Genomic DNA, 15,552 nt, shown 5'->3' on the forward strand with positions numbered 1-15,552 from the left:
TGGTGGGGACAGGTCTGTGAATATATAACACTGGGGTACAGCACTGGTGGGTACAGGTCTGTCACTGTATAACACTGGGGTACAGTACTGTTGGGTACAAGTCTGTCAATATATAACACTGGGGTACAGTACTGGTGGGTACATGTCTGTCACTAACACTGGGGTACAGTTCTGGTGGGTGCAGGTCTGTCACTGTATAACACTGGGGTACAGTACTGGTGGGGACAGGTCTGTCACTGTATAACACGGGTACAGTACTGGTGGGCACAGGTCTGTCACTGACACTGGAGTACAGTACTGGTGGGTACAGGTCTGTCACTGTATAACACTGGGGTACAGTATTGGTGGGTACAGGTCTGCCACTGTATAACACTGGGGTACAGTGCTGGTGGGTACAGGTCTGTTACTGTATAACACTGGGGTACAGTACTGGTGGGGACAGGTCTGTCACTGTATAACACTGGGGTACAGTACTGTTGGGCACAGGTCTGTCAATATATAACACGGGTACAGTACTGTTGGGTACATGTCTGTCACTAACACTGGGGAACAGTTCTGGTGGGTACAGGTCTGTCACTGTATAACACTGGGGTACAGTTTTGGTGGGTACGTGTCTTTCACTGTATAACACTGGGGTACAGTACTGGTGGGTACAGGTCTATCACTGACACTGGGGTACAGTTCTGGTGGGTACAGGTCTGTCACTGTATAACACTGGGGTACAGCACTGGTGGGTACAAGTCTGTCACTGTATAACACTGGGGTACAGTACTGTTGGGTACAGGTCTGTCAATATATAACACTGGGGTACAGTACTGGTGGGTACATGTCTGTCACTAACACTGGGGTACAGTTCTGGTGGGTGCAGGTCTGTCACTGTATAACACTGGGGTACAGTACTGGTGGGGACAGGTCTGTCACTGTATAACACGGGTACAGTACTGGTGGGCACAGGTCTGTCACTGACACTGGAGTACAGTACTGGTGGGTACAGGTCTGTCACTGTATAACACTGGGGTAGAGTATTGGTGGGTACAGGTCTGCCACTGTATAACACTGGGGTACAGTGCTGGTGGGCACAGGTCTGTCAATATATAACACGGGTACAGTAATGTTGGGTACATGTTTGTCACTAACACTGGGGTACAGTTCTGGTGGGTACAGGTCTGTCACTGTATAACACTGGGGTACCGTACTGGTGGGGACAGGTCTGTCACGGTTTAACACTGGGGTACAGTACTGGTGGGTACAGGTCTGTCACTGACACTGGGGTACAGTACTGGTGGGTACAGGTTTGTCACTGTATAACACTGGGGTACAGTGCTGGTGGGTACAGGTCTGTCACTGTATAACACTGGGGTACAGTACTGGTGGGTACAAATCTGTCACTAACACTGGGGTACAGTTCTGGTGGGTACAGGTCTGTCACTGTATAACACTGGGGTACAGTATTGGTGGGTACAGGTCTGTCACTGTATAACACTGGGGTACAGTACTGGTGGGTACAGGTCTGTCAATGTATTGCACTGGGGTACAGTACAGGTGGGTACAGGTCTGTCACTAACACTGGGGTGCAGCACTGGTGGGTACAGATCTGCCACTAAAACTGGGGTACAGTACTGGTGGGTACAGGCCTGTCACTGTATAACACTAGGGTACAGTACTGGTGGGTACAGGTCTGTCACTGTATAACACTGGGGTACAGTACTGGTGGGTACAGGTCTGTTAGAAACACTGGGGTACATTATTGGTGGGTACAGGTCTGTCACTGTATAACACTGGGGTACAGTACTGGTGGGTACATGTCTGTCACTAATACTGGGGTACAGTTCTGGTGGGTACAGGTCTGTCACTGTATAACACTAGGGTACAGTATTGGCTGGTACAGGTCTGTCACTGTATAACACTGGGGTACAGTGCTGGTGGGTACAGGTCTTTTACTGTATAACACTGGGGGACAGTACTGGTGGGTACAGGTCTGTCACTGTATAACACTGGGCTACAGCACTGGTGGGTACAGGTCTGTCAATATATAACACTGGGGTACAGTACTGGTGGGTACAGATCTGTCACTGTATAACACTGGGGTACAATACTGGTGGGTACAAGTCTGTCACTAATACTGGGGTACAGTACTGGTGGGGACAGGTCTGTGAATATATAACACTGGGGTACAGTACTGGTGGGTACAGATCTGTCACTGTATAACACTGGGGTACAGTACTGGTGGGTACAAGTCTGTCACTAATACTGGGGTACAGTACTGGTGGGTACAGGTCTGTCACTGACACTGGGGTACAGTTCTGGTGGGTACAGGTCTGTCACTGTATAACACTGGGGTACAGTTTTGGTGGGTACGTGTCTTTCACTGTATAACACGGGTACAGTACTGGTGGGTACAGGTCTATCACTGACACTGGGGTACAGTTCTGGTTTGTACAGGTCTGTCACTGTATAACACTGGGGTACAGTACTGTTGGGTACAGGTCTGTCAATATATAACACTGGGGTACAGTACTGGTGGGTACATGTCTGTCACTAACACTGGGGTACAGTTCTGGTGGGTGCAGGTCTGTCACTGTATAACACTGGGGTACAGTACTGGTGGGGACAGGTCTGTCACTGTATAACACGGGTACAGTACTGGTGGGCACAGGTCTGTCACTGACACTGGAGTACAGTACTGGTGGGTACAGGTCTGTCACTGTATAACACTGGGGTACAGTATTGGTGGGTACAGGTCTGCCACTGTATAACACTGGGGTACAGTGCTGGTGGGTACAGGTCTGTTACTGTATAACACTGGGGTACAGTACTGGTGGGTACAGGTCTGTCACTGTATAACACTGGGGTACAGTACTGTTGGGCACAGGTCTGTCAATATATAACACGGGTACAGTACTGTTGGGTACATGTCTGTCACTAACACTGGGGTACAGTTCTGGTGGGTACAGGTCTGTCACTGTATAACACTGGGGTACAGTACTGGTGGGGACAGGTCTGTCACTGTTTAACACTGGGGTACAGTACTGGTGGGTACAGGTCTGTCACTGACACTGGGGTACAGTACTGGTGGGTACAGGTCTGTCACTGTATAACACTGGGGTACAGTATTGGTGGGTACAGGTCTTTCACTGTATAACACTGGGGTACAGTGCTGGTGGGTACAGGTCTGTCACTGTATAACACTGGGGTACAGTACTGGTGGGTACAGGTCTGTCACTAACACTGGGGTACAGTTCTGGTGGGTACAGGTCTGTCACTGTATAACACTGGGGTACAGTACTGGTGGGGACAGGTCTGTCACTGTATAACACTGGAGTACAGTACTGGTGGGTACAGGTCTGTCACTGACACTGAGGTACGGTATTGGTGGGTACAGGTCTGTCACTGTATAACACTGGGGTACAGTATTGGTGGGTACAGGTCTGTCACTGTATAACACTGGGGTACAGTACTGGTGGGTACAGGTCTGTCACTGTATAACACTGGGGTACAGTACTGGTGGGTACAGGTCTGTCACTGTATAACACTGGGGTACAGTACTGGTGGGTACAAGTCTGTCACTGTATAACACTGGGGTACAGTACTGGTGGGTACAGGTCTGTCACTGTATAACACTGGGGTACAGTACTGGTGGGTACAGGTCTGTCAATGTATTGCACTGGGGTACAGCACAGGTGGGTACAGGTCTGTCACTAACACTGGGGTACAGCACTGGTGGGTACAGATCTGCCACTAAAACTGGGGTACAATACTGGTGTGTACAGGTCTGTCACTGTCTAACACTAGGGTACAGTACTGGTGGGTACAGGCCTGTCACTGTATAACACTAGGGTACAGTACTGGTGGGTACAGGTCTGTCACTGTATAACACTGGGGTACAGTACTGGTGGGTACAGGTCTGTTAGAAACACTGGGGTACATCATTGGTGGGTACAGGTCTGTCACTGTATAACACTGGGGTACAGCACTGGTGGGTACAGGTCTGTCACTGTATAACACTGGGCTACAGTACTGCTGGGTACAGGTCTGTCACTATAACATTGGGGTTCAGCACTAGTGGGTAAAGGTCTGTTACAAACACTGGGGTACTGTACTGGTGGGTACAGGTCTGTCACTCTATAACACTGGGGTACATTATTGGTGGGTACAGGTCTGTCACTGGATAACACTGGGGTACAGTACTAGTGGGTAAAGGTCTGTCACTGTATAACACTGGGGTACAGTACTAGTAGATACAGGTCTGTCAATATATAACACTGGGGTACAGTACTGGTGGGTACATGTCTGTCACTAATACTGGGGTACAGTTCTGGTGGGTACAGGTCTGTCACTGTATAACACTAGGGTACAGTACTGGTGGGGACAGGTCTGTCACTGACACTGGGGTACAGTACTGGTGGGTACAGGTCTGTCACTGTATAACACTGGGGTACAGTATTGGCTGGTACAGGTCTGTCACTGTATAACACTGGGGTACAGTGCTGGTGGGTACAGGTCTTTTACTGTATAACACTGGGGGACAGTACTGGTGGGTACAGGCCTGTCACTGTGTAACACTAGGGTACAGTATTGGTGGGTACAGGTCTGTCACTGTATAACACTGGGCTACAGCACTGGTGGGTACAGGTCTGTCAATATATAACACTGGGGTACAGTACTGGTGGGTACAGATCTGTCACTGTATAACACTGGGGTACAATACTGGTGGGTACAAGTCTGTCACTAACACTGGGGTACAGTACTGGTGGGGACAGGTCTGTGAATATATAACACTGGGGTACAGTACTGGTGGGTACAGATCTGTCACTGTATAACACTGGGGTACAGTACTGGTGGGTACAAGTCTGTCACTAATACTGGGGTACAGTACTGGTGGGTACAGGTCTGTCACTGACACTGGGGTACAGTTCTGGTGGGTACAGGTCTGTCACTGTATAACACTGGGGTACAGTTTTGGTGGGTACGTGTCTTTCACTGTATAACACTGGGGTACAGTACTGGTGGGTACAGGTCTATCACTGACACTGGGGTACAGTTCTGGTGGGTACAGGTCTGTCACTGTATAACACTGGGGTACAGCACTGGTGGGTACAGGTCTGTCACTGTATAACACTGGGGTACAGTACTGTTGGGTACAGGTCTGTCAATATATAACACTGGGGTACAGTACTGGTGGGTACATGTCTGTCACTAACACTGGGGTACAGTTCTGGTGGGTGCAGGTCTGTCACTGTATAACACTGGGGTACAGTACTGGTGGGGACAGGCCTGTCACTGTATAACACGGGTACAGTACTGGTGGGTACAGGTCTGTCACTGACACTGGAGTACAGTACTGGTGGGTACAGGTCTGTCACTGTATAACACTGGGGTACAGTATTGGTGGGTACAGGTCTGCCACTGTATAACACTGGGGTACAGTGCTGGTGGGTACAGGTCTGTTACTGTATAACACTGGGGTACAGTACTGGTGTGTACAGGTCTGTCACTGTATAACACTGGGGTACAGTACTGGTGGGTACAGGTCTGTCACTGTATAACACTGGGGTACAGTACTGTTGGGTACAGGTCTGTCAATATATAACACGGGTACAGTACTGTTGGGTACATGTCTGTCACTAACACTGGGGTACAGTTCTGGTGGGTACAGGTCTGTCACTGTATAACACTGGGGTACAGCACTGGTGGGTACAGGTCTGTCACTGTATAACACTGGGCTACAGTACTGCTGGGTACAGGTCTGTCACTATAACATTGGGGTTCAGCACTAGTGGGTAAAGGTCTGTTACAAACACTGGGGTACTGTACTGGTGGGTACAGGTCTGTCACTGTATAACACTGGGGTACATTATTGGTGGGTACAGGTCTGTCACTGGATAACACTGGGGTACAGTACTAGTGGGTAAAGGTCTGTCACTGTATAACACTGGGGTACAGTACTAGTAGATACAGGTCTGTCAATATATAACACTGGGGTACAGTACTGGTGGGTACATATCTGTCACTAATACTGGGGTACAGTTCTGGTGGGTACAGGTCTGTCACTGTATAACACTAGGGTACAGTACTGGTGGGGACAGGTCTGTCACTGACACTGGGGTACAGTACTGGTGGGTACAGGTCTGTCACTGTATAACACTGGGGTACAGTATTGGCTGGTACAGGTCTGTCACTGTATAACACTGGGGTACAGTGCTGGTGGGTACAGGTCTTTTACTGTATAACACTGGGGGACAGTACTGGTGGGTACAGGCCTGTCACTGTGTAACACTAGGGTACAGTATTGGTGGGTACAGGTCTGTCACTGTATAACACTGGGCTACAGCACTGGTGGGTACAGGTCTGTCAATATATAACACTGGGGTACAGTACTTGTGGGTACAGATCTGTCACTGTATAACACTGGGGTACAATACTGGTGGGTACAAGTCTGTCACTAACACTGGGGTACAGTACTGGTGGGGACAGGTCTGTGAATATATAACACTGGGGTACAGTACTGGTGGGTACAGATCTGTCACTGTATAACACTGGGGTACAGTACTGGTGGGTACAAGTCTGTCACTAATACTGGGGTACAGTACTGGTGGGTACAGGTCTGTCACTGACACTGGGGTACAGTTCTGGTGGGTACAGGTCTGTCACTGTATAACACTGGGGTACAGTTTTGGTGGGTACGTGTCTTTCACTGTATAACACTGGGGTACAGTACTGGTGGGTACAGGTCTATCACTGACACTGGGGTACAGTTCTGGTGGGTACAGGTCTGTCACTGTATAACACTGGGGTACAGCACTGGTGGGTACAGGTCTGTCACTGTATAACACTGGGGTACAGTACTGTTGGGTACAGGTCTGTCAATATATAACACTGGGGTACAGTACTGGTGGGTACATGTCTGTCACTAACACTGGGGTACAGTTCTGGTGGGTGCAGGTCTGTCACTGTATAACACTGGGGTACAGTACTGGTGGGGACAGGTCTGTCACTGTATAACACGGGTACAGTACTGGTGGGTACAGGTCTGTCACTGACACTGGAATACAGTACTGGTGGGTACAGGTCTGTCACTGTATAACACTGGGGTACAGTATTGGTGGGTACAGGTCTGCCACTGTATAACACTGGGGTACAGTGCTGGTGGGTACAGGTCTGTTACTGTATAACACTGGGGTACAGTACTGGTGTGTACAGGTCTGTCACTGTATAACACTGGGGTACAGTACTGGTGGGTACAGGTCTGTCACTGTATAACACTGGGGTACAGTACTGGTGGGTACAGGTCTGTTACTGTATAACACTGGGGTACAGTACTGGTGGGTACAGGTCTGTCACTGTATAACACTGGGGTACAGTACTGTTGGGTACAGGTCTGTCAATATATAACACGGGTACAGTACTGTTGGGTACATGTCTGTCACTAACACTGGGGTACAGTTCTGGTGGGTACAGGTCTGTCACTGTATAACACTGGGGTACAGTACTGGTGGGGACAGGTCTGTCACTGTTTAACACTGGGGTACAGTACTGGTGGGTACAGGTCTGTCACTGACACTGGGGTACAGTACTGGTGGGTACAGGTCTGTCACTGTATAACACTGGGGTACAGTATTGGTGGGTACAGGTCTTTCACTGTATAACACTGGGGTACAGTGCTGGTGGGTACAGGTCTGTCACTGTATAACACTGGGGTACAGTACTGGTGGGTACAAGTCTGTCACTAACACTGGGGTACAGTTCTGGTGGGTGCAGGTCTGTCACTGTATAACACTGGAGTACAGTACTGGTGGGTACAGGTCTGTCACTGACACTGAGGTACGGTATTGGTGGGTACAGGTCTGTCACTGTATAACACTGGGGTACAGTATTGGTGGGTACAGGTCTGTCACTGTATAACACTGGGGTACAGTACTGGTGGGTACAGGTCTGTCACTGTATAACACTGGGGTACAGTACTGGTGGGTACAGGTCTGTCACTGTATAACACTGGGGTACAGTACTGGTGAGTACAAGTCTGTCACTGTATAACACTGGGGTACAGTACTGGTGGGTACAAGTCTGTCACTGTATAACACTGGGGTACAGTACTGGTGGGTACAGGTCTGTCACTGTATAACACTGGGATACAGTACTGGTGGGTACAAGTCTGTCACTACCACTGGGGTACAGTTCTGGTGGGTACAGGTCTGTCACTGTATAACACTGGGGTACAGTACTGGTGGGGACAGGTCTGTCACTGTATAACACTGGGGTACAGTACTGGTGGGTACATGCCTGTCACTGACACTGGGGTACAGTAGTGGTGGGTACAGGTCTGTCACTGTATAACACTGGGGTACAGTATTGGTGGGTACAGGTCTGTCACTGTATAACACTGGGGTACAGTGCTGGTGGCTACAGGTCTGTTGCTGTATAACTCTGGGGTACAGTACTGGTGGGTACAGGTCTTTCACTGTATAACACTGGGGAACAGTATTGGTGGGTACGGGTCTTTCTTTGTATAACACTGGGCTACAGCACTGGTGGGGACAGGTCTGTCACTGTATAACACTGGGGTACAGTACTGGTGGGTACAGGTCTGTCACTGACAATGGGGTACAGTACTGGTGGGTACAGGTCTGTCACTGTATAACACTGGGGTACAGTATTGGTGGGTACAGGTCTGTCACTTTATAACACTGGGGAACAGTATTGGTGGGTACGGGTCTTTCAGTGTATAACACTGGGGAACAGTACTGGTGGGTACAAGTCTGTCACTAATACTGGGGTACAGTACTGGTGCGGACAGGTCTGTCAATATATAACACTGGGGTACAGTACTGGTGGGTACAGATCTGTCACTGTATAACACTGGGGTACAGTGCTGGTGGGTACAAGTCTGTCACTAATACTGGGGTACAGTACTGGTGGGTACAGGTCTGTCACTGACACGGGGTACAGTACTGGTGGGTACAGGTCTGTCACTGACACTGGGGTACAGTTTTGGTGGGTACATGTCTTTCACTGTATAACAGTGGGGGACAGTTTTGGTGAGTACAGGTCTGTCACTGTATAACACTGCGGTACAGTTTTGGTGGGTACGTGTCTTTCACTGTATAACACTGGGGAACAGTACTGGTGGGTGCAGGTCTGTCACTGCATAACACTGTGGTACAGTACTGGTGGGTACAGGTCTCATAGAGTCATAGCATTATACAGCACAGAAAGAAGCCCTTCGGCCCATCGTTTCCACGCCGGCCATCAAGCCCTGTCTATTCTAATCCCATTTTCCAGCACTTGGTCCGTAGCCTTGTATGCTATGGCGTTTCAAGTGCTCAGCTAAATGCTTCTTGAATGTTGTGAGGGTTCCTACCTCTACCACCCTTTCAGGCAGTGAGTTCCAGATTCCAACCACCCTCTGGGTGAAAAAGTTTTTCCTCAAATCCCCTCTAAACCTCCTGCCCCTTACCTTGAAACTATGCCTCCTGGTTATTGACCCCTCTACTAAGGGGAAAAGTTCCTTTCTATCTACCCTATCTATGCCCCCTTGTACACCTCAATCAGGTCCCCCCTCAGCCTTCTCTGCTCTAAGGAAAACAACCCCAGCCTGTCCAGTCTCTTCTCATAGCTGAAGTGCTCCAGCCCAGGTAACATCCTGGTGAATCTCCTCTGCACCCTCTCCAATGCAATCACATCCTTCCTATAGTGTGGTGACCAGAACTGCACACAATATTCCAGCTGTGGCCTAACTAGCGTTTTGTACAGCTCCATCATAACCTCCCTGCTCTTATATTCTATGCCTCGGCTAATGAAGGCAAGTATCCCATATGCCTTTTTAACCAACTTTTCTACCTGTCCTGCTGCCTTAAGGGATATATGTATATGCACACCAAGGTCCTTCTGATCCTCTGTCCTTCCTAGGGTCCTACCATTCACTGTGTATTCCCTTGCCTTGGTAGTCCTCCCAAAATGCATCCCTTCACACTTTTCAGTGTTAAATTTCATTTGCCACTGTTCTGCCCATCTGACCAACCCATCTATATCGTCCTGTAGCCTGAGGCTTCCCTCCTCGCTATTTACCACTCCACCAATTTCCGTGTCATCTGCAAACTTACTGATCATACCTCCTACATTCATATCTAAATCATTAATGTACACTACAAACAGCAAAGGACCACTGGACACAGGCTTCCAGTCACAAAAACAACCTTCGACCATCACCCTCTGCCTCCTGCCACTAAGCCAATTTTGGATCCAATGTGCCAAATTGCCCTGGATCCCATGGGCTCTTACCTTCTTGACCAGTCTCCCATGTGGGACTTTGTCAAAAGCCTTACTGAAGTCCATGTAGACTACACCAACTGCACTACCCTCATCCACACACCTAGTCACGCTCTCGAAAAATTCAATCAAATTGGTTAGACATGATCTCCCCCTGACAAAGCCATGCTGACTATCCTTGATTAATCCTTGCCTCTCCAAGTGGAGACTAATTCTGTCCCTCAGAATTTTTTCCACTAATTTCCCTACCACTGATGTTAGGCTCACTGGCCTGTAATTCCCTGGTTTACCCCTACTACCCTTCTTGAATAATGGTACTACGTTAGCTGTTCTCCAGTCCTCTGGCACCTCCCCCGTGGCCAGCGAGGTTCTGAAAATTTGTGTCAGAACCCCTGCAATCTCCTCCCTTGCCTCACACAGCAGCCTAGGATACATCTCGTCTGGGCCTGGGGATTTATCCACTTTTAAGCCCGCTAAAACTGCTCGTACCTCCTCCCTCTCAATACTAATTTTTCAAATATATCACAATCCTCCTGCCTGATTTCTATGCCTACATCGTCCTTCTCCATAGTGAACACAGATGCAAAATATTCATTTAAAACCTCACCTACATCTTCCGGCTCTACACACAGATTGCCACTTTGGTCCTTAATGGGCCCTACTCTTTCCTTAGTTATCCTCTTGCCCTTAATATACTTATAAAACACCTTAGGATTTTCCTTTATTTTCTCCGCCAGTGTTTTTTCATGGCCCCTCCTCGCTCTCCTAATTTCTTTTTTAAGTACCCCCTGCACTTTCTATACTCCTCTAGGACTTCCACTGTTTTTAGTCCTTTGTATCTGCCAAAAGCCTCCCTTTTTTTCCTAATCCATTCTTGTATATCCATCCAGGGTTCCCTGGACTTGTTGGTCCCACCCTTGACCCTTGACATGTTGGCGTTGTACTCTCTCTATTTCCTTTCTGAAAGACTCCCACCGCTCTGATGTGGATTTTCCTACAAGTAGCTGATCCCAGTCTACTTTGGCCAGATCCTGCCTTATCATATTAAAATCGGCCTTCCCCCAATTTAGAACCTTTATTTCCGGTCCATCTTTGTCCTTTTCCATGACTACCTTAAATCTCACCAAATTGTGGTCACTGTCACCAAAATGCTCCCCTACTGACACTTCTACCACTTGCCTGGCTACATTCCCTAGAATTAGGTCCAGTACCGCCCCCTCTCTTGTGGGACTTTCTACATGCTGGCTCAAAAAACTCTCCTGGATGCACTTTAAGAATTCCGCACCCTCTAAGCCTTTCACACTCTGACTATCCCAGTTAATATTGGGGAAGTTGAAATCCCCTACTATTATTATCCTATTATTTCTACACTTCTGAGATTTGCCTACATATCTGTTCCTCTAACTCCCCCTGACTGTTTGGGGGCCTATAGTACACTCCCAGCAAAGTGCTTGCCCCCTTTTTGTTTTTAAGTTCTACCCATATGGCCTCATTAGAGGAACCTGCTAAGATATCATCCCTCCTTACAGCAGTAATTGACTCCTTGATTAATATTGCGACACCCCCTCCTCTTTTACATCCCCCTCTGTCTCGCCTGAAGATTCTATACCCCGGAATATTGAGCTGCCAGTCCTGCCCCTCCCTCAACTATGTCTCTGTGATAGCAACAATATCATACTCCCATGTGTTCATCAACACCTTCAATTCATCTGCCTTATTCGCAAGACTCCTTGCATTAAAATAAATGCCATCCAGCCTTGCCATGCTCCCTCGTGCCGTTGTATATTTGCTCTGCCTTCCAGGCTGACTTGTTTATTCCTCTATATTTGGCTGTGCATCAACCCCTACTATAGCTCCACTCCGTATCCCATCACCCTGCCAAATTAGTTCAAACAGAAAGTCTGTCACTGTTTCACACTGGGGTATAGTACCTGTGGGTACAGGTCTGTCACTGTTTAACACTGGGGTACAGTACTGGTGGGTACAGGTCTGTTACAAACACTGGGGTACAGTACTGGTGGGTACAGGTCTGTCACTAACACTGGGGTACAGTACTGTTGGGTACAGGTCTGTCACTGTATAACACTGGGGTATATTACTGGTGGGTACAGGTCTGTCACTGTATAACACTGGGGTACAGTACTGGTGGGTACAGGTCTGTCACTGTATAACACTGGGGTACAGTACTGGTGGGTACAGGTCTGTCACTGTATTACACTGTGGTACTGTACTGGTGGGTACAGGTCTGTCACTGTATAACACTGGGGTACAGTACTGGTGGGTACAGGTCTGTCACTGTATAACACTGGGGTACAGTACTGGTGGGTACAGGGCTGTTGTTGTATAACACTGGAGTACAGTACTGGTGGGTAAAAAATATAGTTCAGTTAAACTTTGAAAGTTTGGAGCTACAGGGTTAGATTGATCCTATCAGCATTAGGGTATTGGAAATTTAAGAACATAAGAAATAGGAGCAGGAGTCAGCCATACTCCCCATTGAGATGCTCCGCCATTCAATAGGATCATGGCTGATCTTCGACCTTAGACTGGGTATTATGTAATGAGAAAGGATTAATTAGCAATCTTGTTGTACGAGGCCCCTTGGGTCGGAGTGATCATAATATGATAGAATTCTTCATTAAGATGGAGAGTGAAGTAGTTGACTGAGAGACTAGGGTCCTGAATTTAAATAAAGGAAACTACGATGGTCTGAGGCGTGAGTTGGGTAGGATTGATTGGGGAATGTCACTCAAAGGGTTGACGGTGCATAGGCAATGGCAAACATTCAAAGACCGCATGGATGAACTACAGAATTTGTTCATCCCAGTTTGGCATAAAAATAAAACAAAAAGGGTGACTCAACCGTGGCTAACAAGGGAAATTAGGGATAGCATAAGATCCAAGGAGAGGACATATAAATTGGCCAGAAAAAGCAGTAAACCTGAGGATTGGGAGCAGTTTAGGATTCAACAAAGGAGGACAAAGGGATTAATTAAGAAGGGGAAAATAGAGTATGAGAGTAAGCTTGCAAGGAACATAAAAACTGACTAAAAGCTTTTATAGATATGTGAAGAGATAAAGATTGGTGAAGTCAAGCGTAGGTCCCTTGCAGTCAGAATCAGGGGAATTTATAATGGGGAACAAAGAAATGGCAGACCAATTAAATACATATTTTGGATCTGTCTTCACAAAGGAGGACATAACTAACCTCCCAGAGATGTCGGGGAACATAGGGTCTGATGAAAGGGAGGAAGTTAAAGAAATCAGTATTTGTAGGGAAATGGTGTTAGGGAAATTGACGGGATTGAAGGCTGATAAATCCCCGGGGCCTGATAATCTACATCCTAGGGTACTTAAGGAAGTGGCCCTAGAAATAGTAGATGCATTGCTGGTCATCTTCCAAAATTCTATAGACTCTGGAACAGTTCCCATGGATTGGAGGGTAGCTAATGTTACCCCACTATTCAAAAAAGGTGATAGAGAGAAAACGGGGAATTACAGACCGGTAAGCCTGACATCGGTAGTGGGGAAAATGCTAGAGTCCATTATAAAAGATGTAATAGCAGAGCACTTGGAAAACAGTGACAGGATCGGACAAAGTCAACATGGATTTACAAAAGGTAAATCATGCTTGACTAAACTACTGGAATTTTTTGAGGATGTAACTGGTAAAATAGATAAGGGAGAACCAGTGGATGTGGTGTATTTGGACTTTCAAAAGGCTTTCGATAAGGTCCCGCATAAGAGATTAGCATGTAAAGTTAAGGCACATGGGATTGTGGGCAAGGTATTGACTTGGATAGAGAACTGGTTGGCTGACAGAAAGCAAAGAGTTGGAATAAATGGGTCTTTTTCCGAGTGGCAGGCAGGCAGTGACTAGTGGGGTACCGCAGGGATCGGTCCTTGGACCCCAGCTCTTCACAATATATATTAATGATCTAGACGAGGGAACTAGATGTAATATCTCCAAGTTTGCAGATGACACAAAGCTGGGTGGGCGTGTGTGCTGTGAGGAGGATGCCGAGAAACTCCAGTATGATTTGGACAGGTTGGGTGATTGGGCAGAAGCATGGCAGATGCAATATAACGTGGATAAATGTGAGGTTATCCACTTTGGTGGCAAAAACAGGAAGACAGATGATTATCTGAATGGCAATAGATTGGGAGAAGGGGAAGTGCAATGAGACCTGGGTGTCCTTGTGCACCAGTCGCTGAAGGTAAGCATGCAGGTGCAGCAGGCAGTTAAGAAGGCAAATGGTATGTTGGCCTTCATAGTGAGAGGATTCGATTACAGGAGCAAGGATGTCTTGCTGCAGTTGTACAGGGCCTTGGTGAGACCACACCTTGAGTATTGTGTGCAGTTTTGGTCGCCTTATCTGAGGAAGGATGTTCTTGCCATGGAGTGCAGCAAAGATTCACCAGGCTGATACCTGGGATGGCAGGAATGACGTATGAGGAGAGATTGGGTCGATTGGGCTTATACTCGCTGGAGTTTAGAAGAATGAGAGGGGATCTGATTGAAACTTATAAAATTCTAACAGGACTGGACAGACTGGATGCAGGAAGGATGTTCCCGATGGCCGGGGAGTCCAGAACCAGGGGTCACAGTCTAAGGATAAGGGGTAAGCCATTTAGGACAGAGATGAGGAGGAATTTCTTCACCCAGAGAGTGGTGAACCTGTGGAATTTTCTACCACAGAAGGCAGTGGAGGCCAATTAATTAAATATATTCAAGAAGGAGTTGGATATATTTCTTAAGGCTAAAAGGATCAAGGGATATGGGGAGAAGGCAGGGACAGGGTACTGAATTTGGATGATCAGCCATGATCTCATTGAGTGGCGGAGCGGGCTCGAGGGGCTGAATGGCCGACTCCTGCTCCTATCTTCTATGTTTCTATGTTTCTATGAAGCTCTTCCACCGCAGTGCTGGAAGGGAAGATCTACCCCACTATATCACGACACGTTGGGATAGATACTTCTACAAAGAATTCTTTCATTAAACTGTAATTGGTTTATATTAAGGATTAAGGAATTTACAACAACTTTACCCGCAGAGCAAAATATATCCCAGTTCTTCATTCATAAACAGTGCGACTGGGGTCCTTGTTGTTCTGCGAGTGGTGCTCTTTTTTGTGGTTTCCAATCTCTCGATTCTTTCTTCTCGTAGACGATTCAGCTTGATTTGGATTTGGCGATGAAGAACTTGGTGGAACTGCATAAAAGTCAAGGTGAAAGAAAGAATAAGACTGCTAGTAATAACCCACTACAGAAAAAAATAGTGAGTGA

The 15,552-nt window shown here is 47.5% G+C and overlaps 1 protein-coding gene across 1 annotated transcript in view; it reads left to right on the forward strand.

Moving 5' to 3' along the window:
* LOC147103537 (peptidyl-prolyl cis-trans isomerase FKBP8-like) overlaps positions 1-15,552 on the forward strand; it is a 32,463-nt gene that overhangs the window by 13,725 nt on the left and 3,186 nt on the right. The window contains exon 4 of the mRNA XM_085962129.1: positions 15,434-15,544. Within this exon, the coding sequence (XP_085818255.1) occupies positions 15,434-15,544 (111 nt within the window). The remainder of the gene's footprint in view (positions 1-15,433; positions 15,545-15,552) is intronic.

The sequence above is a fragment of the Somniosus microcephalus genome, chromosome 19 (assembly GCF_052327205.1).
Source record: "Somniosus microcephalus isolate GS21.2 chromosome 19, FLI_Smic_1.0, whole genome shotgun sequence".
NCBI classification, from domain to species: Eukaryota; Metazoa; Chordata; class Chondrichthyes; order Squaliformes; family Somniosidae; genus Somniosus; species Somniosus microcephalus.